General features: G+C 39.6%; 1 protein-coding gene across 3 annotated transcripts in view; it reads right to left on the reverse strand.

Moving 5' to 3' along the window:
* syt7b (synaptotagmin VIIb) overlaps positions 1-20,657 on the reverse strand; it is an 86,051-nt gene that overhangs the window by 38,902 nt on the left and 26,492 nt on the right. For all 3 annotated transcript variants that reach the window (XM_020098643.2, XM_020098644.2, XM_020098642.2), the window contains exon 2: positions 4,746-4,849. In XM_020098643.2, coding sequence (XP_019954202.1) covers positions 4,746-4,849 — 104 coding nt within the window. The remainder of the gene's footprint in view (positions 1-4,745; positions 4,850-20,657) is intronic.

Below are 20,657 nucleotides of genomic sequence, written 5' to 3' on the forward strand. Positions count from 1 at the left end.
GAGTACAGCTGATTTTTCTTATTTTTACTACCTACTTTTATTGAACCCTATTGAATTCTTGAAGGTGATAACTCCATGCTCTTTCCAGTTGAGTCACATGGACTCTTCACTCTTTTGTAATGTTTTTCCATCCCAACCTTACAACAAGGAGATGAAGAGCACAGGAGTCGTAAAATTCACACTTAACAGACGAGGTCTCTTTATTTTCTATTCTGCAGTGAAAGAAAATCAGATGTTAAATGTCGCAGAAAAAAGTAGTTTTTCCATCACACAGAAGAGTCCTGTTCCTCAACTGCCTGAAATGCCTTGTTTGCATTCCTGTTTCTTTTCCCTTAAAGCATCTTCATACATAATTTTCACTACATTTAAAGAGGTTATACAATTACAGTTTTACATTACAAATATGAAAGAAAACATAAAAGTTCATATACTTCATTAAAATAAGTCTTGTTTGCAAACGTAGTTCAGGTGTATTGGCTTCTTTATCGTGACTTATCCAACCCGGAATTCAATGGGAACCGACCGACTGTATTATAAAGCACCTTTCATACACAGAGGTAGATTCACGCTGCTGAACAGGGACGTTGAAAAACAACAAAGAGATGATATTAAAAGAAAAGAAAAAAGATCTCTGGGGTCTCACAGGGTTAAGTTGGACTAACATGTTTATTTTGGACTTGACTCAGAGATTTAAAATGAGCAGTCCTGTGGCAGCAAGTGCAGAGCTTTAAAAACAGTGATGTTGTGGGTGGTCTTTTTAGATTTGTTTATAACTCTTGCAGCTGAATTTTGGATGTATTGTAAGTGCCTGCTTGTCTTAATTATTGATTTTCATGTTTTCTTTTCTTCTGAATTTCAAAGTAGAGCTGTGCACAGCTGATTAAGTGGTGTTGTAAAGTGCCTGCTCCTGACCTGAGGACTTGGTTGTCCTGTCCCATGCATTCATGGAGCAGTTGTGTATTTTCCCCAGTGTGGACGGGTGGACAGGTTTGCTGATACTGCACTGTTGATACTAACATCCATGTTTTTCTGAGTGTTACACTGACAAGCTACTTCAAACCTGTGCTGGAGAAGAGCAGCGACTCTACCCACCCACCAAGATATTTGTTTTTAGAAAAACATTGCATTAAAGATGTTTGTGCTGAGCTGGACAAAAGAGATGTGACATGATGAATAACAAATATAGATGCATTAGTTTACATGCTAGTTTACTACTACGGTAGGTTGCTTTAGGTTTCTATAACTTCTCCAGTTTTCTGCATTTCGTGCTCGTTTAAAATGTTAATCGTTAAAGCTTATGTTTATTTTTACATGCGAGATGGGGTTTTTTTCAGACTAGAGGATGGCTTCTTGGTTGAGAGCTGTAGTTGAATTTTACACTCAATGATAAATGTGTTATTTGAACTGAGTAAATGATTTGAAGCAGCCTCCAGCCTGGAGCTAAATGTTTATCTGAATACAGCTTTTAGTGTCCTGCAGACAGGTGACCTCTTTATGCATCCCGCTGTATTTCTAATGCATCCACAATACACTCTGTTATTTATCGAGCCGCATCTCATATGTCCAACTCGGCACAAACATTTTCAATACAGAGCAAAGCTGGAGGCTCGCCGTGATCTTACATTACGCCACTACGCTGTAGACACACACGCAAACTGTGCAGTGCAAACACACAGAGGACAGAATAATATTAGATTCTGTGGATCAGAGAAGGATGCATTTCTAGCAGTAGAGAATATGCTATCAAGTGCAGCTCATCTATCATTAAACAGAATGATAAAATCTTCAGGAGGCTGGCGAGGAGATGGTGGAGAAGGTGCAATGTTGAGAGAGTGTTGGAGGATGCGAGAAAACGAACGGAGGAGCAAGGGGACGGGGAGAAACAGGAGCACCTGAGTATGATGACAAAGTGGAGGGGCGAGTATGTAAAAGAATCTAGGATAATGATGATGGTAAAGCTTTGGGGAGAAAGTAAAAGATGCCACGTGAAATGTTGAAGGTGTCGGAGGGGCAGAGGAGGGGCCCCCTGTATGGAGCGATGTAGTCCCTCTGGAGCCTCCTCACACTTGGATGTTCTGTAGCACCTTCTCCTCCTGCTTGTCGGCCTCTGTGGCTGTTTCTGTATATTTGCTGCCTGTTTTATCATTTCTGGAAACATATGCATTAAAGGGGTTCGTAGATAAATACTTGATAACAGTTTTGCTTAAAAATAAAATAATCTGTCTCATTCCTCAAGTCAGTGTTAAGTTTTACTCAGACTTAACCAAGGCCACAATCTCTCCCTAATAGTAACCACATGCTGTGAGTACATTGTTGTATCTATTATAAATAACATAGATTTTGTCAGTCAGGGGTGGGGAATCTTATTTTAATCAAGGGCCATTAAAGTTTTTATAACATCACTTTTTTCCTTGTATGATTATAAATTTGAAATATTTGTGTTTTGTGCTGTTAATCAGACAAAAGAAACAATATGGAAATGCCACCTGATGTTTTGGGAAACTGTTATTATTACTTACCATTTCATCATCTCACATTGAAATTGTTTCTGTCTTATTTTACCTGTTGGTGTTTATTATTTAACCTGCGACACACGAGACAAACCTGGATAAAGAATTCATTGACGTTTTAAGTACATGGAGATGTGACAGAGGGACAAAAACACAAAAAGATACACAAACATCAAAGACATACACATATAACATTGAGGGTAGATATGAAAGGGGCGGAATTTGGGGAAATTGGTTTATTGTTCGGGTTCAGTGGGTTTTCTTTTTTATCCCAAAGCAAATATTAATATATAAATTTTCATTTTAACATACTTTATTAATGTAGAATACGTATATAGAAAATGATGCCATTTGGTTGTTTTTCCTGTAAAAATCCCCCTTAACTATAACGTGTATTTTTCGGTCATCTACTGTTCATCTGCACTCCATCTCACTGCTCTCTATCAATTTATTTCCTGGTCTGATTCAGCCCTCCTGATGATCGCAGTGGGCATTGCCGATTGGTTGATCTGGTCCAATAATTTTGAAGATAACATACTATTAAAGGCATCAATGTTGGAGTCTCCCCATATATACATTTACGAATGGAAATCGGGGACTTGTATAACGAATAAACAGCAATTGAACGAACGAGATGAAACCTGTAATAGCCTATGAAAGCCAGATGAGCTGGAAGCATCACAAACCGTATGTTGTGTCTTTTTTAGAGCCACACATGGCTGCCTACAGCGTAAATAAGACTTTTTGTTCCTGTGCCAGGTGGAAAACAGGAAAGAACGACAAACTTGCAGAATTGTGGCAACAGTGTGAGTGCTTGTTTGATTTGTCCTGTTGTTTGTACAAAACATTACACAAGCGAGCACAACAAGCTGATGATGCCGCATCATCAGCTTGTAATGTTGTAATGTTTTTTTAAATTCTGAAATTACATTTGATCATATGAGTTTCTGTGAGTGCCTAAGTCTCTCTCTCTTCAAATGGCAAGTGTGTGGTCCTGCATCTCGACTGGATCATATATAGTATGTGGGTTGAGATTCAAATTTTGTTCCATCAGTCCTCGTGTTTTAAAAAATCTGCAGCAGACAAATAGACAGAAAGACACACAGAGACACAGACAGACAGACAGAGAGACAGACAGACAGGGATGAGGGAGCGGGACGAAAGTGAGGCAGGGAGGTAGGAAAGCAGTGCATGGGTAAGAACTGCCACTGGATCAGAATATATAGGAGCAATTACAGTTGCTCCAGCTGGAGCCAATGGTTCTGAATGAAGCTCATTAGCATATGAATCATTAGCATGGCGCTGGAGGCAAGAAGCCATGATGCACAGAGCCATGTTTACAGAGTGCATGAAGGTCTCTGATCATGTTTACCGTCACGGCCAAACATACTGACTCTCTGCAGCTCCAGTTCCAGAGAGCACCAAAAAGCAAAACATCATTCAGCAGTAACAACGACACGGAGCAGGAACTCAGTGTGTACAGTAAAGTCAAGGTCACAGTGTGATCAAATGAAGACTGACCGCACAGTGGATGATTGTTATTCAGAAGCATGTAGATAGAACATGGCTGCTCAGATTTCTACCCTTTGTTTGTTCAAACCTGTTTTAAATCCCCTTTTTTCAAATATTATCATAAATATTATTTTATATTTGTTGAGTTCTGTTCATGTTAAGTTTTTGAAATCATTTAATGTTTGAGAGTTTAGATTGTTGTGTTTATTGAATATTAGGTTTGGAAGAAAAACTTGCTAAACAGCTCAAACAATGTATCAGCACTAATATTAAAAAATAATTCAAACTGTACTCAGCCATCGTCAGTCCCAAACAAAAGAAATTAGAAAAAACAATTATGATTATGTATTATTAGTTATTAGGTAAATACATTTTTATAAGTAATCATGTCAAGCATTTTAATGTACTAAAATGAAAAAAAACAGAAAAAAAAACAAGACATTTAACTCAAATCTTTAATTTCAACCTGATTGATATATAACAACTTGACAGTAAGTGATTTATTCATTGTATGCTAATTTTGGATTTGTCAACAACAATTAACATTTCATGGGCAGTACCAATATCACTCCTGATAAAAACTGCACGATCCTGTGCATCTACTGGTTTAAGTGTTTGGCAGCTTGTCTCAGAGCAACTGTGTTGAAATGTTAAAAAGTGTTGGTTGTCTGCTCAGTTGAGCTGACTGTGGGGAGTGTGTGAAAAATAAGCACAGGAACTTACCAGTTTACGTTGACACCAGGTGCAGACGCCACAGAGAGCAACCAGCCAAACGGCACATACGACAAACGCAACAGACACCAGGAAAACACTGAGAGACACTGAGCCTGAGGGAGAGAGACAGACAGAGAGACAGAGACACACAGAGAGGAGGGTATTAGTGCAGTTAACAGTTACCCTCATGAGATTTGAACTCTAGTTCACTGTTGCAACTCCAAGTTTAAGGCAAATACAAAGGTTTCTTCAGTAACAATGGCTTATAATGAGCTACTTTCTTTCTCTCCTTCCTCCCTCCATTCATCTGTGTCATCTGGCATCTGTCACCAGTAAGAGAAAACGAAACTGAGTGAAGGGAAAAAGACAAAGCAGCAGAAATGTCTTCATACACCCTCATGTTCCCTGCATGTTTCAATAGGGGATGTGCACATGTCAGGAAGAGATAATATCATGGGGCCAGAAGCCGTGCAATTACCAGCATCCGTTTTCTTTCTCCTATCTCGTAAATCCTTCAGCAACTTTGTTCTCGTGTTGACAGATGAGAATTTCTTCCAGAGTCGACTATTCCTCATCTCTCTGTCTTTCAATTACTGCCTGGCCATTGTGCTGCTCATTCAGTTGTCAGCCACCTTGTCTACCAAGAAATTCAAAACGCAGCGGCATGCTGGGAAAACAACACCGACAAACAATGAACTCATAACTTCCACATCCCTCTCCTCACAGACACATCTTTCTGTACCTGAACCTGTGGACCTTCAACATTTATAGATCTGTTAGAGCCGATAAATAAAAAAAGTTGATTGGTTTAATTAACTTAATCGTCCTTATCCACCCTCTTCCCTCATGTTTTGAATCTCCTAAATCTTCCTCAGATGTTATTTGCACCTTTTAAATCAAGTTTTACAGACACACTTAATCTGTCACCACTGTCTTTCTACATGTCTTCTGGAAGTTATTCCCATTACTCCTCAAACAAACATTTCTAGCATAACAGCAGAATTATTATCCCATATAATTGTGGTGGATTCAAACAGACCTGACTTAGAGTCTCCATGTTTTGCCACCTACTCCGACAACTTTACACTGAAACCAGGGGCGGATCCAGGGATGGGGCCAGGGGGGAACTGGCCCCAGCTCAAATCTGATTGCCCCTGTACTGTCAGTAGTCTTAAAAAAAAGGTAGTCACTTACTTACAATACTAATAATAAATATGATAATTTGTTAGGAATTTTTATTGTCTAGGCTTTTTTTGAAGTACATGAGGAACAATCTTCAAAATATATACAGTAATGTGTAGCTTTGCTCAAAGCGACTGAGCTAACAGGAAATAAGCAATGACGTAAATGTGCACCTTCCTAAATGAGAAGTTGTGCATGGATGTTGGAAATATAATTGCCCAACTCTATGTAAAGTGTGTCTCCTGATTTAAGAACAATCCACCACTGACTGAAATAGAAAAATAAATCAGTGCTAACAGTTAAAAATAATGATTATAGTACAAGACATTCAGTGACTATTAGGAGGAAGGACAGAGGGTGAATATTAACGTTTTTTCATAATAAATAAACAATGGAATTAATAATAACTGCAAGACTGACTGACACAACCTAACATGAATTCTACCCTTTCCTTTCCCCAGAGTCTCAATCATCAAGCAGTCGGTTTCTTTTTACCAGACAGCCCTATCAAAATATAGTGCAAGTTTAATGAGGTATCTGATTTTAGATAGTCAAATATCAGGTATATGTCAGAATATGTATGCAGTAAAGCTTTCAGCATTAAATTCTTCCCTCATCTTCTTGCTCTGAGCTGTCTGGGTGTTTTGTGGTAGCATCACTTTCAGATGTGTTTAAGTGGTTAACAGATAAGTGGTCTGAGTCTCATTAGTGTTTCCGTGTGCATTTAGAGCAACGTGTACAGAAAAACAGAAAGCCGGCTGTGTTGAAGCAGCTGAAGAAGCTATAATGGTTTCCAGACGGAGGAAACACAGGCAGCTGGAAGGAAGAGTGACTTCTTTCAGACCTTTGAGAGCTGCTCCACCTCCGTCTGTGGACACACGTCTGACAGTCTTTCACTATTTCACTCACTAATCCACTACAAATGCAAAAGTATTCCACAAGCCAAGACATAATATATCCAGCCCAGTGCAGATAACCTGTTACACCCACATTTAACGAGGTAAATCCTGACAGATAATGATAAACATGCAAGAAAAGCTTGTGATCTGGTTCCTCAACATTCTATGTATTTACCTTTTTATGTAGTTTTCATGGTTGCTGGTGAATTCAACCTTTCCCTGGATAAAAACTAGTATGTGCATGTATTTCAACAGGTGTGCAACAATATCACTGTCATCTTTATTGTCAAAACATGTAATGGTAATTACTGATAAAGAGAATAAACTGGCTATTCTTGTTTGTCAGTCAAGCCAGTTTAATTTTTCTGAACAATTAAGAAAACTAATTTTAGGAGGTAGTGGGAGCTTATCTTCAAGTTTCTTTTGTTACTGTGGGTAGCTAAATCTTAAACCTGTTTTTAACATGTAATCTATATCTGCACATCTTACCTGGATAAGGAAAGCACATGGTCATTTAAGGTGTATATACATATGCAGTTGGAATGGCCTGGCTCATACTGATATCAGATTTCAGCTGTGCAGTTTGGCACAAACATCTGTCCCAATGAGTTAAAAGATTTTGAATAATGTAAAAGAGTTAACGATTTATGTCCAGCTGCCTCGCACAGACAGACAACCTCGCCCACATTTAAGGAGAAATAAGCAGAACACACTGAAAACATGGGACCTGGGACTCATCGGTTTGTTCCTCAGCTCCACCTGCCTCATTTGCATATTGAGATGTAATCACAGTGTGGAACAGAAATAATGAGAATTAATATCAGGTGTAAAGATGTTATTATCCAGATAATATATCCAGCTACAGATTGCATCGCAATCCGGGTGGAACTGGAATCCTGTAGTTAACAATATTATCACCGTTCACCAGTTTTCTTTCCCCACTCAGCTGCTGACTTCACATCACTGTGAGAGGAGTTCAGTTCAGCACCATGGAGAGCACCCATCCCCGCTGGCCAGACTCTGCCACATTAAAGTGACGTCTGTAGCGTCACCAGGTTGGAGCTCAGCAGCAAGTCGTTGTCCAGTTTCAGTGCCTCATCATTCTTTCAGTGTATGATTACAGGACAGGACATTGCTTTGTGGTTCAGCTCTCATTTTGAAATGATGGTGGGATCCAGCACTCGTATTATCTCAGCTACTGGGCTTGTTTGATCCCAATTTGCTCACTTGAGGAGAATATCTTTGCCAGATGAAGCAGAAGATGAGTTCATACACTTTAAAATCCACCACCCACTGGGCAAGAACTTCCAGACTGTTTGAGGCTCTGGAGCCGCAAGTGAGCGCTCGTCAACATCAGGCAGACTCCACAGTCGTACTGTGCAACATATTGGTTGAAGTAGGAGGGATTTTGAACTCAATATGACTAAGTTACATAGTCGATAGTCTGTAAAGTGGGGGATTCACAACTCGGAGCATGACGGAAACTCTGCATGCTAATGATGGTGTGATATGATTAAAAGCTGTAAAAAGCTTTTAAGAGAACCTTGTGTGTGATTGTTTGTCAAACTACTACTCCTAAGGTCAAGAATGAGCTTTAGCTGAAAACAAAATCACATCAAAATGAAGCTCATTTGTATTGATAATAAAAAAAAATGTGCGTATTTCATGACTTTTCCTCAGTAATCTGTCCAAACACTGAACGTCAGCTCTGACTTCGATTGTGCCGCTCGCTACGCTGGAAAAACACAATCATGGCGTGTTGATCTGCCGTCTTTGATCAGTGCATGCAATGCTGGTGTAATGTTGTAGCGTCAGGTCCTTGAAGGTTTAATGAAGGTGGATTAGCTCCAGATGCAGCACCTACTGTGCAGTGTTTGGAATCACACTGGGTGCCTCCCATGGCTCAAAGTATAAACAAGAGACAGTTGCAGTATGGCTGCTGTCACTCATACGCTCCCTCAGTCTTTCTTTCCATGTACTTTGGAGTGACTGCATTGATATACACTCATCATCCGTTATTATTGTTGTCATTTATTCATAATTATTGGTCATTACACATAAAACAAAGATTATTACAGGCAGGTGAGTGTAGCTTCATTCTTAATATTCCCTTATTTATTGTTATTCTCTTCAGCCTTCTTCCTTTACCTGCAGGGTTACTGTCAACACAACGTTATTCAGACTCATGTGGTAATTACACAAGTTATGCTCATCTGAAAATAGACCTCACCTGTCTGTATATAATATATATACATATATAAGAAATCAAACTTAAGTGAACATATATAAGTATGAGGATAAATAAATAAACTGTACTTTCTTGTGCGATCCACTAACATGGGGGAGGCAGGGTTTATGGTGCAGCTAACCATCGAGGGGTGATACAGATGGTTTGGCTTTATTTTTGGGAGCTGTCATGTCGTCCATCTTTATCATTCACTGGTCTCAGCTTGTGAACTTGGAGCTTTCAGAAGATTCTGATGTTCGTGGTTATGAAAACCACAAAAGAGGGAGCGTTCATGTGGAATCTTCTCATAGACACGGTAAAACATGACCCTGTTTGAAGGAAGCATCTAATAAACTAAAGATCCTGATATTTGTTGACGACAGATGTAAACGTGAATGGATGCATGGCCAAAATTATAGGACCAAGTTGTAATAAACTGTATTCATCCTTAAGGTGAAGCTCAAACAGTTCTGATGACCCCTCCTCACTGTCCTTTCTAATTAAACCCAAGCTTCTTTTCTCTTGTGGGCACCAGTATCTCTGTCTGTCACATGTGGCCCTCACTCTCTTTGCGTCTCCACTCTTCCACCTACTGTGCTCATCTGTTTGTGCTCCGCTCACTCAGCCCCTGGTGTTGGCGCCCGGCACGACACAAAGAATAAACACTATTAGTCAGCGGAGACCTCCAGAGCAGCATCTCTTGCCGTAGGTCAGCGCATCGTGAAGAGGGCCACCACCACGGGAGGTGACCCTTGACTGGGACAACATATGCACTGCCAGAAGAGCAGCGACCGGTGGGAGGAACGTGGGGATTCAATAATACGGAAAACTTGAGGGGAATGAAGAGAAAAGAACGTCTCTGTTTAAAAGACCACGAAGCTCAGCATTTTTCTCCAGGCATGTCAGTTTTTTGGTTGGGTTTTTTTTTTGACTCTGTGTTGCATGGATTGAGATATTTGAAAATGGTTATAACTCTGGGGATTTAATTATTTACTCATCGTGACTCTGTATTCATGGAAGGAGTGAAGAGGAGGGAGGAAGTTGCAGGTAGAGTAGACAGCAGGATCAATCTCTGAAACTCTGTCCAATTCAGAGCCTATTGGCTATTGTCTGATGATCAATAACCCTCTGAGAACAACGGACAATATTTTGGGGGTTTGTGGTGTGGACAGCAGATATCCAGGCCGAGACTCACTCTTCTATTCACTGATTAAAGTCAAACTGTTTTCTTTTTTATCATATGAGTCAAATTTTTCTCCATACAAAACACAAATAGTATTTCTTAGTGTTTTAGATCAAAATTACTTTCACTATTAGCTTGATAATTACATTTTACAATGTACTATACTGCACCCAGGGAAACAAATTGACTCCTTTATTTGACTACTTGACAGTAGATGTATGAGATCACACAGATCAATTCTTTAGTTCTACAACCACTTATGTTTCACTTAACTCCCGCAGGACTCCTTGTTCACAGCAACACAACACATCTTTGTCCAGAAACACTGGCAGTCTGCAGTGGATCTCATTCTTTCCAATGCTTTTACAGCCTTCAGCATACATCATTTTACAGCTGACAATATATCACTTCTGGACTCTCTGGATGGTCAAAATAAATGCTTAGATTACAAATTGGGGGATTAAAATGTGGAGGAGACTATGATTTAAGGATCAATAAACTAAGAAGAAGAAGAAAGTTACTGAATCTATCCTTGAAAGATCCTGAAATTTGATGCAAACTGAAGAAATAAAACCTTGAACTAACTGACAAGTGGCAGCTGCTCGAGACACCTGTGGCCAACAGTGGTCAGAACCTGTGCCAACTTTTATTCCAAGAGAACAGCAGCTTTACTGACCTTTACTGTGAGTTGGAGGTTCTCCCAAAACACTGCAGGCCTCTTATTCTAAACTCATGACAAAAGGTTTCTTTCCTGTTCTTATTGCTAAAAATAAATGTGATCAGAAATCACACAGGGTTTGTTTGCCTTTCCGGCTTGGTTAAGTCAGGCTTATTAAAACCAAGCAAAAGGGCAGGAACCAATCAAAAAGGTGGATCACTGATAGTTGCCAATTGACTCCAATCAACAAGCGCTGAACAAGACACCATCATCCTTCCAAGAAAAACAGCAGCAGCAGTTGTTTCAGTAAGTGTCCCCACATGACATATTTATGTTCCAGTGGATGCAGTAATGATGACAGGAGCAAAGGAGGAAGTCAGATGTTAGATTACATCAATTAGATTATAGAGGATGTCAGGATTGAATGGGCGGGTCAACAAAACGACTTTAACACAGGAGAACTCTGTTTGGAGAATTGCATGGCACAGAATCCCAAAGTCCTGAAGTGTCTTAGCCAGAGATAAAGAACTCTGCCAGCAGTGAGTGAGTGAGGTGTGATAGAAAAATAGCTGCATATACAAGTGCTGTATGAATGTGTGGGTGAATGGGAGATTTTGACTTGTACTGTAAGTAGTAGTCTTTTTGTAATCCTGCTGACTAAAAGCTATAATTTAACCCCTAAATCTTACATTCATCATTTTTTGACTAATCGTAACCTGTCACAGCATAAACCAGATTCCTTTCACAGAGGTGCTTTGAAATTGTTTTTGAAAGACACAGATAAATTATCCTGTATGGACGAACATCACATTTCATCATTTAATTTTTGAGGACTTGTTGAATGAGCAACACATTTGTCTGACGAGTTCATGAGCCCCCTATTGCTTAATAAATCACAACAAACACAAAATAAACCTGAGTTATTTAAGTGGCTCAGTGTGCGTGGGCTGTTATATGTCTCACTGTGAATGTGTGGTGGAGGCACTAGAAAACCTTAATACCATGTGACATGGCTAGAGGGTGCCATACACTGTTGAAAAACATGATTGCAATGAGGTGTTTTCCACCTTTTTCTGAATGAGACATGAAGGCGTCAAGTCCTAAGTTCATATCGTTCAGTGCGAGTTGAGTCTTTCCATTTCACCTGCCACTTTCAAGAAACCATATACTCCCCAATGCATGCCAGCAGACTTCATTAGACTCCTGCCAAACCATCATTGTTATTCCGTCAAAAGCATTTCTTCTTTTGCCTGGTTCTTATGCAAGCCAGGCCCCGCAGGGGGACGAGCGTCCAACACGCTGGCCACTTTCCAGTCCAAACATTGTTTTTTTATTTTTGTTACTTCAATACACAACACACAAGCCTATTGAAGGAGACAAATGACTACTGCCGGGGAAGCGAAGAACCTGAAACACTCCTAAGTTCATAGCTACAGTGGCTGAACACAGAGCGCCATGCGTTTGGTTTCAGCACATATGCCGCTGCTTGCCGTCTCAGAGGGCCGCAGTACTACACACATCATGACAGACTCATAACCTAATTCACTTGACTGGCAGGTGTATTTATCCGAGCAAAACATCCTAACAGTCTGCAGGCGGAGCCATCAAAACGGGTTTGTGTAAGAACAGTGATCTGTTGTCCGTAATGAGGAGGATCCAGGGGTTTTCTGTGTGTGTGCGACACGGCAGGCTACGGGTGAAGGGACAGAGCTGAGGAATCATTATGACTCAAACAGAGATGCTCGGGAAATACAGGAGAAGATCAGAGATGGATTCTTGGGGATCTGTTATAAACCCTCGTAAAGTGAGGGATTTTTATGAAATATAGTGAGAGCAGACACAGAAAACACGGTGAGGAAAACAAGTGACACTTACAATCAAACTGCATCATCAGAGATTATTTATGTACATAACAGAATTCATCACATTGCAATACTGCTATATAATTATGCAATTCAATTGTAAAGCGGGTTGAGTGGTCATCAAGACTAGAAAAGCGCAATATAAATACAGACCGTTAACCATTTATTTACAGTTTTTTTTATTAAATTTCAATAATTTCAGAATCCATTATTTTCTAATGCTGCAGCAGCGATGAAAGGATAATTATTGTGATAATATATATTTTAATTACTGTCAACAAATTGTCAATAATACAGCTTAAGGTTCATCTATGCTCAACGTAACATGCGTATACGGAAACTCTAACCCTAGCCTTCTGAAAGCTTGCAGATAAGTACGAAACAGACTTCTTCCACCATCGCCATGTTCATTGTTATCAGAAACTCTCGACCAAACTCTCGGACGCATGTCTGTGCACAGTAACTATTATATTGTTTCAAAAATGTCTTTTGTGTATAAAGGCAGCATAAATTTGCCTTTATCCCTATAAAAACTATTAAAATCCCATTAATGACCCTCACTGTTGACGAGTTCCTAAATTACAATGAACCATATTGCCATACAATGATGTAACTTCACCACCAGAGTCATGATCATTAAATTCTACACAGTTTGAGTCCCAATTAGAAATCCAGCCACTTGTGTAAACGTTTACATGGATTCTTTGCCCACAGCATATCTATTATTATTCTCTGAGAAAACAGTACTTGATATTATGATAAAGAAAATATTGAAATTTTAAACACATTAAGTTTTCTTTTTCTTTTGGGTATACAGCACACTCAGTATGAACAGCTCATCCCTACAGCACTAAAACTAATTATATAACCAAGCATCTAATCTGTGCTTTCATGCAAATGTGGAGCTGGAATCAGCTGCATTTACAATAATTAAAATTGACTTTGATTCATAAGATGTGAAAAACAACAGCATTGTCACCACAGCTGTTAGTGAGAAAATGTGACCCTGATGCCATGAATACAATACTGGATGCATCCTCTTTCAATAATAAAGCTAATTCTCAGTGCAGTGTGACACCAACATATGTTAAAAACCATAAACCTTTTATCTCTATTTTCACACACAGTTTCCACAAAATCCTGCTCCAGTTTGGTAAATCTAAATTTGTGGCACATCGACTGCATCCAGCAACAAAATAAATGTTGGTTTATGTTGTGGTTCATGAATCTGTTTGTGTTTGTTCATTTTGGCCGGCTCTGCTGCACTCGCGGCTCATGTGAGTACAATTCCCTGTTGTCAGACAGAGACTCTGCCTTCAGTGTCTCCAACCCCTTAAAAACACAGACTTGTAAGTTGGCGTCTTGCAACCTACTTGCCTGAGCTTGAGCTTATCATTAGCAATGAAGGAAAGTAGTCCCATGAGCCCTTCTCACAGATGCACTCTGAAAACTTCCACAAAAAGTTGGTGCTCTAGAAAAGCTGTTAAATAAACAGACGATTTAACAGCAACTCCTCCGTTCATTCCCCACATTTTTTGGGCCTTTTTAGGGTAATTTATGAAGCATCTCAACACTGAGAATTTCTTGTTAGGGGTACACCCTACATATCCTTTCCCCCTTCATTCTCCTGTGTTTCACTAACCTAACTGTACTCACCTTTCCATAAAGACATTTACTAAGATTTCTTATAAAACCATTAATTCTATTCCTGATGCCAGTGTGAAGAAAAGTGTACGATTTCCAAATCAGACATACAAAAGCTAACAGCTGCCATACAGTTTATATTATTCATTTGAATATCCAATAAAATATTGAAGCTCTTTTGGAACCTTTTAATGAGAAACATTTATTTGGCCCACATGAGGCTTCATTTTGAAAATCAGAGTCTTTTTCCCAAATTTCCTCTAAACTGGACAGACTGAAACACAGAAGCCAGGATAAGATTAATAACACACATAACTGTCAAAACATTTCCTGTTCCCTTTCCTCTTCCTGCCTCCAATTTACACTCTTAGTAGTCTCTTGCTGTGTCCCAGTTCAGAAGCTGGAGCCTCTGAAGTGTACATTTCTAGACCGAATATGTCGACATGGCCTGTTCCATTTCAAAGAATGCTCCCAATGCAGACAAGAAAAAAATTGCTGCTACAACTTGATACAACCAGAATGTCATTAGCAGCTCACAGTTTCCCAAAAGTCTTTTTTAAGACTTATCACTTAAGACTTATCACAACCTTGTGAGCTTGTAAAACCAGGAAAGGTCATGTGACTGTGCTATATTTACAGAGTGATACAGGCCATGTCTACAATACTGTGAATAATTTTGTCAACTGATATTTTCCACTTCATTTTACAAAACATCTCTGTCCAGACCAGAACAGCTACAAATGCTTAAACAAGGCAGACACCTGTGAACGCCAGTCATGTGATGCAGCAATGCTAATTTTAGCTGCAAACTCATAATAAACATAATAAATTAATAACCTGACCAGTGTTAACTGAACATAGAGCTGAACAACTTCAAAATAACAAACTCAAATTATAATAAGCATTGAAAAGGAGAGAATATTTACTTCTTTTTTTTTATTTAGGGCAACTTGAAATAAACTGATTCTCAATGATGAATATTTTGTGATGTTAACTAAAATGTTTTTAAATTGATCCAATGTTTTATTTTATTATATGCACGTCATTCAGGCTCAGCTTTATAGGACTGTAATGTCATGAGTGAACACTCATGTTTCAAATAATAGTGTGAACTGTGGAAATGCTTCAACGTGAAAAAGCCAGAGTACATTAGCACCTGACTGTGAATCAGCAGCGAAAATTCTCCGTACAAACTCAATTTATGAATAAACACATACTATACAAACACTGTTATTCTCTAATGTCAACCAGAGGCAAATATTGCAGGACTTCTCTTTTCATAAAAGCAGATCTATCTATAAAAGACATCACAGCCAAATATATATCTCAGAAAATGTTTTTACCATATAAATCCATTTGCAGTTGGTGTGGAGAGAGGGCCAGCAGATGGGCAGATAGGAATGTATTAGTAGTTTGAATCTCTGGTGTGGAGAAAATTTGCCTAACAGGAAAGCCTCTGCCCTGCCTTCAGGCCAACAACACGCTTTATCTGGAAGGGCCCACTGTTATGTGAACAAATATTGTCTGTGAGGATCCACATGTTCAACCAACAAACATCTTCTAAACATGGTCACAGCTCAGGACCAGATTTCTACCACAGGACTTATGAATTTTAGGAAGCTGTGTGTGAACATTGTGCTGTCACATTACCAGTTTTATGACAAGCTTACTGTGGGTAAAAAGATATCACCATAGATTGTATGTAAAGATGGACGACATGTCTCTTCTTCCTCCCACTGCCAAAAAATGAAGCCAAAATATCCTGGGTGCAAACGCCGCCATCTTGCGCATTTGAAGCCACAGTATGCATGTGTGTCCCATCCACTTACCAGGCCGGATTATTGACATGTCCCAGCCAGCCACCTGATGCGAGCAAGACACTTTGGCATGACATAACCTTAACCTTTGATTTTTGACCTTTGATCACCACAATGTAGTCAGTTCATCCCTGGGGAAACTCCTAAGATGTAGCAGTCTCAAGAAAAAAAATTCCAAGCTTCACATGAAGTGAATGTTAAAAGGCTTTGTGGCGCTTAAAAAACAACATTATTATCATAACTTTAAATAACTGTATAATGTGTAAATAAATTCCACTTTGATTCGATTTTTCGATTTTTCTAGTTTCAGTCATCATCTGCTGTGGAAAACTTTTAAGTCTGTGGGTTGACAGGCCCCGAAGAACCAACAAAAGCACACTTCAGAGGCTAAAAATTGACTGAGGTAACAGATGCTTAATGTGGGAACAGTCGAGGCAGCGAAATGAAATAGATGGATAAAGTTTATGCTGGATCCAGCCAGTCTGCCTGCAGTGCTCACACATTCTGAATATAAAATCTGCTCTAGTGTTTTTCTGCCTTTGAATAAAAATGATTTCTTCTTTTTTCCTTTGCAGGAGTATCACTGCACAGAGTCACATACATGTGCTGTCAATCATCCAGAGGAGCAGATGGAGCAGCCAGACCAATGGTGATCCTCACAAAAGAGTGTTCAATTAACTGCGACCCAGCAAGGGGCTGCATACAAATGTCTTTGTTGAAAGTCAGATTTTGTTTCAACAACTTCCACTGTAAACGACATGTAGCATCATTAACCCTCCATTTTAAATGTCTGGGATTAAACAGACATTTTTTCTCCACAGTATATTATATAATGTTCCTTTCCTAATATCGTCCCGGTGCCCTTAATTTTCAGAGCTGTGAACCTGAGCCAGGATTCAAATTCAAATCTCTTCAGTGTAACATCACTGCAGAGATAAGATCAGTCTTCCATCTCAGCTCTTCCGCTGTCTGTCCAGTTCCTATCTGATCCATCTCCTTCCCTGTATCTTCCCTTATTTCTCAGAGACGCAGAAACAGATACACACACAAGCCAACACACGCATCACCCTGCTACACACATACTGTAAAAACATACTGTATGTTAAAGATTTGACTCCAGGGAGCATTTCATGTAGAAAGAATAAAAAAACTGTGGATGACTGTAGAAATCAGGCCACATCCTCAGACACTGAACTAGCTAACTTAAGACTCTACTGTAAATGTTTTTGAGCAGCGCCTCCATCCCAACCCTCTCTTCGTATCACACACAGCCACAGACAGACATCAGTACTGGACCATTATGAGTTACGAGTTATAACGTGCTCATAAGATCAACCTGAGAACAATATCCCTGCAAGAGAAATTAGCAGGATTCATCCTCTGGGCCCCATGAATATCTGCAGAAAATGTCAATAATCAATTCAACTGCCATTCATCCATTATATATACTGCTTATCCTTTGAGGGTCATGGGGGGAGTGGAGCCAAGGCCAGCTGACATTGGGTGGGAGGAGGGGTAAACCCTTGACAGGTCGTCAGTGTATCACAGGGTCAACATAAAACAACCATTCACACAATCACACCCACGGCAAATTTAAGTAACTTGACCTGTGTGTTGTTGGTCTGTGGGAGGAAGCTGCAGTACCTGCATAAAACATGAACGTGCAGAATCCACAGAGGAAGGCCCAGGGCAGCAGTAAGGTTCATACCCTGAACCTCCTTGCTCTGAGTCTCTGTCCACTGCTGCTCCGTGTCAGACCCATTCAATAGCTGTTTAAATATTTCAGTCCAGTCCCATGACTGACTTATCATCCCTATGCTGCTACATGGCTAAAAACGGACATGTTTCTGTACAAAACTATATCCACCATACCCCCTGAATGAGAACCACTTACCTGTGTTCTACATCTACCTGTTTCCCAACATCGCTCATTGAGTGCTTATCTCACTGCTTGTCGAAGAGAACGTGTCAAGTTGAATGCATTCAGGCTGAAAAGGTTTTTAAGGAAACATGCTCCCCTTGAAGTTTAACTCTGTCAACTTCCTGTCACCCACCTACAGCTTTTTCTCCCAGCGGTAACGTAGCAACAGCTGCTCAGTAGAATACTTACTAGCGTGTGCCCAGGAGCAATGTGACTGGCATTTTTAAACCATCCTCGCTGACTGTCACCTTAATCACACAAACACAACAGGGAGGTGGGAACAGAGTCATGCCCCCCCATTTCGAGATCTTCAAATGATAAAAATACACGTCTGATCAACACTATATTTTTGTCACTGAGAGTCAATATCTACATTCCAGTATATATTTTTTAATCTTTCAAAAATTAGACTTTATCTGAGAACACTAATTTTTATTCACACTACTTTCTAATAAACAACTTTTTAAAGTGGTTTTAAATCACAAGCTATAGGCCTACTTAAACATGCAATACTTCAACCACTAAGGTTCTCCCAGTAAAAACAATAACGTAAGACATGGTTGGATGGTGTCATGAAGCAGCCTAGGAGAATGGGAGTTGTTTCCACACCTCTGTTACCATTTGCGCTGTACTGGGAGAGCTTCAGTGACAGTGCAGCTAACGGCAATGAATGTTCATGATCAATTACAAGTGATATGACACAATTAAAAGGTAACTAAAACTTAAAGTCCCATTACCTTGAATAAAACTAACTAACTAAGTACACAAGTTAAATATATAACATAGTTCTAGTTGTTTTTAGACATTTTAATGAAGAATTGTTCGTTATCATATAATCGGTTGTAAAAGAATAGTTTCCGAATGTTTTATAGGTCAGTTATACACCATTAATAAGAAAACAAAACATATCTGACATTCAAGTAATTTATAACATAATCAATTAAGGGTCGGAGGTTCCTAAATGTCCAATAAGCCTGCAGCAGAAGTTAGTATTAAATCTGCTATTATAAATGTTAGCAATTATAATGATTCTGCAGGTTCATCAAGTCTGTAGCTGTACATTTGAATACACTTTGTTAAAAGTTTTTTCTAAACAAAATAGAGAGAATACATTCATAATCACACGCAGTAAAACACAATACAAACAAACACAAGTAAGGTCTGCTCACCCTGCACCTTGCTCCCTGCAGGAGGCCATCAGTCATCTCCAGATTCACTCCACTGACCTAATAAACTTTGTAGGTTTTCTTGTTCAAGATAATTCATAAAGGGAGCCTATATTCTTTTAAACAACCAATGTTTTCATTTCATAGTAAAGGTAATTTTCTTTTAGGATATACATGCAGATAACACTCTGTAGTGCTACCATCTGCTTTTCCTGTAACAAACTAGGTCCACAGAGATTTGTTCTTTCCTTCTTCCTCATATCATGCTCTTTTTGATAACAGCCTAAAAAGAAAAACTCTGGCTCCATGACTAATTGTACTGATTTTAATAGACTTTTAATGAATAGATTTTGGTTCGGATGCTCCACAAGTCTCTTCCAGTGCTGTTGGAAGGCACTTCCTGATAAATTAAAGCTAAAAATGTTTTTAATGATGGTTGATGAGGATATATGAAGGGATTATTATCTTATACCAATATTATTATTAAGGTTTTTATTTACGAACTGTGACAAAACTTGGGCTTTAGGCTTTTCTACACTGTAATTTCTTGTAACTTCCTGGCACCATGAGCTCAAAGTGATCTATGAGATTAAATTGACCAATAACACACATTAAGAATTTGATCTGCCACGTGCACAGCTTAATGAGAGCAATCTGGAACATGTTGCCCCCAATAAAAGCACAGAGGTCAGTCCTACAATGATCAACAACTGTTGGTGGCAGTCGCTGTTTCTGGCAGTGTCTTCACTTTAGGGTCTCTGTGTGAAGCGTTTTATGACTTCATTACTGGCACTTAAACCTGAGAACAGTGTTAACACTGCCCCACAGCGCTATGATGGACGGCCGAGCTGAGTGGCTTTGACAGAGACGTCCATATGGACACACCTCCCCTGGCCCCTCTGTCTGACTTTCTTTTTGGGGGGGAGTCACCTGTGTGCCTCCAAGTCTCCTGATGGGTCGACATGGTTTCTTTTCTCCAGTGACCTCTCCTGCTCACTGAGGAAAGACACAGACAGAGGGTCGGACCCCACACAGCCTCAGGACCAGTGAAATCATCAGTCAGATTGTGTTGTGTCTTCGTGACAAACAAAGGTCTCGCTCGTCGAGGAGCTGCACTGTCATCTGAGGCTCGAGCTCTCACCCGTTAACAAGCACCCGGGACGCCCTCGTCACCAACGACATCAGGATCACTTTTAAACACGGCCATGATTCGACACGGCACAGCTTCAAGGTCAGAATCTGAGACAAGAACTGGACCACACCACTGTTTTTCTGCTGATTCCGTGTTCTTATGGCTGTCATTGTCTATCCCTGTTAGACAGTGACAGCATCAATAAGAAATGAAACGATGTGCTCGCTGTT

Source organism: Paralichthys olivaceus, chromosome 1 (genome assembly GCF_024713975.1).
Source record: "Paralichthys olivaceus isolate ysfri-2021 chromosome 1, ASM2471397v2, whole genome shotgun sequence".
Classification (NCBI taxonomy): Eukaryota; Metazoa; Chordata; class Actinopteri; order Pleuronectiformes; family Paralichthyidae; genus Paralichthys; species Paralichthys olivaceus.